We start from the raw sequence: 1,648 nt of genomic DNA, 5'->3' as shown, positions 1-1,648 counted from the left end.
AAAGAAGAACAACCTCAGACCAAAACACTGGAGTCAAGGAAACCCTCACTAAACATCTGGAGGACCTAGGAGATAATGATGACATCAGTCTCCTTTCCAACAAACACAGTCAAAGTTGCGAGACTCTGTGAAGAAACAATTTAGACAAGCTTACAGATCAACTGCAAAACATAGAGGTGATGATAATTCACAACAAACATGAGCTCCTACTTAACCTAAAAAATTAATATTTGGATCAATAGTGGTTCAATTCACATATCTTGGAAGTATAGTAGGCAAGGGTGGGGGAACAGATGACACATTAAAACCCACATCACCAAGGTCAGATGGCATTCAACAACCTCCGTACAACCTGGAAGTCGAGATAACACTATCTACGCTTTCCAAAACACAATTGTTTAACAGTCATGTGAAATCTGTTCTCTTCTATGGTTCTCATTCCGTGAAGAGTAACACAAACTAATTATAACAAATCTCAGACTTTCTTTAGCAGATGGCTGAAAATAGTACCAATGACGAACTCTGTGGAAAAAGGGTAAGACCATATTGGCAAAGGTATATTGAATAAGCAAATAGGGATGGATGGGACACACCTTACGTAAACCAACTAGCAACCTAGCAACATCACCCGACAGATGGATAGGATTCCCACAGAAAGTGGAAAGTAGGTAGATCATGAGAAAACGTGATGCTGTTGCTGCTGTTGTTGATAATGATGTTGTTGTTGATGATGATGATGATGATGATGATGATGGTGATGATGACGATGACGATGACGATGATGATGATTTTTTTTTTATTATTTTCAGTTTTTTTTTCTCTACTTTAATATCTACCCAAAATTGTTTTCCAGTGGACGAAACATTTTCAGAAATATTTTATATTATTCCAACACCACAAACAAAAATTACTTTATTTTTTCTTCTTCCAGAGAACTACCATTCACATTTTCAAATCAGAATCCAGACACATCAATGTTGTTTGACTGTTCAGAGAAGAAACAACTTGAAGCTGGGGTTCAGCTCATCCCTTTTGGATACGTGTGCGACACGAAATATGATTGTAAAACGTATCGAGACGAAAATCTTTGTTTATATACAGACAATAACTACTGTGCCAGCCGTCTCTTTTGTCCAGCCTCCCTGTGGTTTAACAATGCAAGAGATACGTGTCTAAAGAAAGAACAGATTTGTGACGGCGTGCAAGACTGCCTGGACAGCAGTGATGAGGAGAACTGTATCGACTGTATGGAGACCCTGACAGCAGATGGGACGTGTTTACCCAGCTTGTGGTTTTACAACGGCTCTAAACCATTCCAGCAACGCTACGTTCTTACTAGCAGAAATTCTACAGAGTTCGGCGTCAAGGCAACATGCCATAATAAAACGATATGTTTCCTTGACAACGAACCAGGCAAGCCTCTAACACAATGCGATAAGACAAATGACTTGGATTCAAAACTTGAGGGAGAACCAAATAGTTGGGCACCAAGGTGTGTTTACCTTAGAGGTCGGATATCAAAACAGATGTTTGGCTGCACTGATCTATCACACTTAGAAAACTGTGAAAGTTTTCAATGTGGAGTGAGCTTTTTCAAATGTGATTTGTCCTACTGTATACCAATATACCTGGTCAATGACGGAAACAA

At 39.2% G+C, this 1,648-nt stretch overlaps 1 protein-coding gene across 1 annotated transcript in view; it reads left to right on the top strand.

Moving 5' to 3' along the window:
• Positions 1–512: 512 nt before the first annotated feature.
• The window catches only part of LOC131954790 (G-protein coupled receptor GRL101-like), a 2,928-nt gene continuing 1,792 nt past the window's right edge, over positions 513–1,648 (top strand). Inside the window, exons 1-2 of the mRNA XM_059318573.1 lie at positions 513–535; positions 932–1,648. The exon at positions 932–1,648 is cut by the window's right edge and continues 1,792 nt beyond it. Coding sequence (XP_059174556.1) covers positions 513–535; positions 932–1,648 — 740 coding nt within the window. The remainder of the gene's footprint in view (positions 536–931) is intronic.

This window comes from Physella acuta, unplaced genomic scaffold (genome assembly GCF_028476545.2).
Source record: "Physella acuta isolate Inbredline_101_S28 unplaced genomic scaffold, ASM2847654v3 ptg001029l, whole genome shotgun sequence".
Taxonomy (NCBI): Eukaryota; Metazoa; Mollusca; class Gastropoda; family Physidae; genus Physella; species Physella acuta.
The sequence above is the reverse complement of the archived record's forward strand: the minus strand, read 5'-3'. Positions and strand labels throughout refer to the sequence as shown.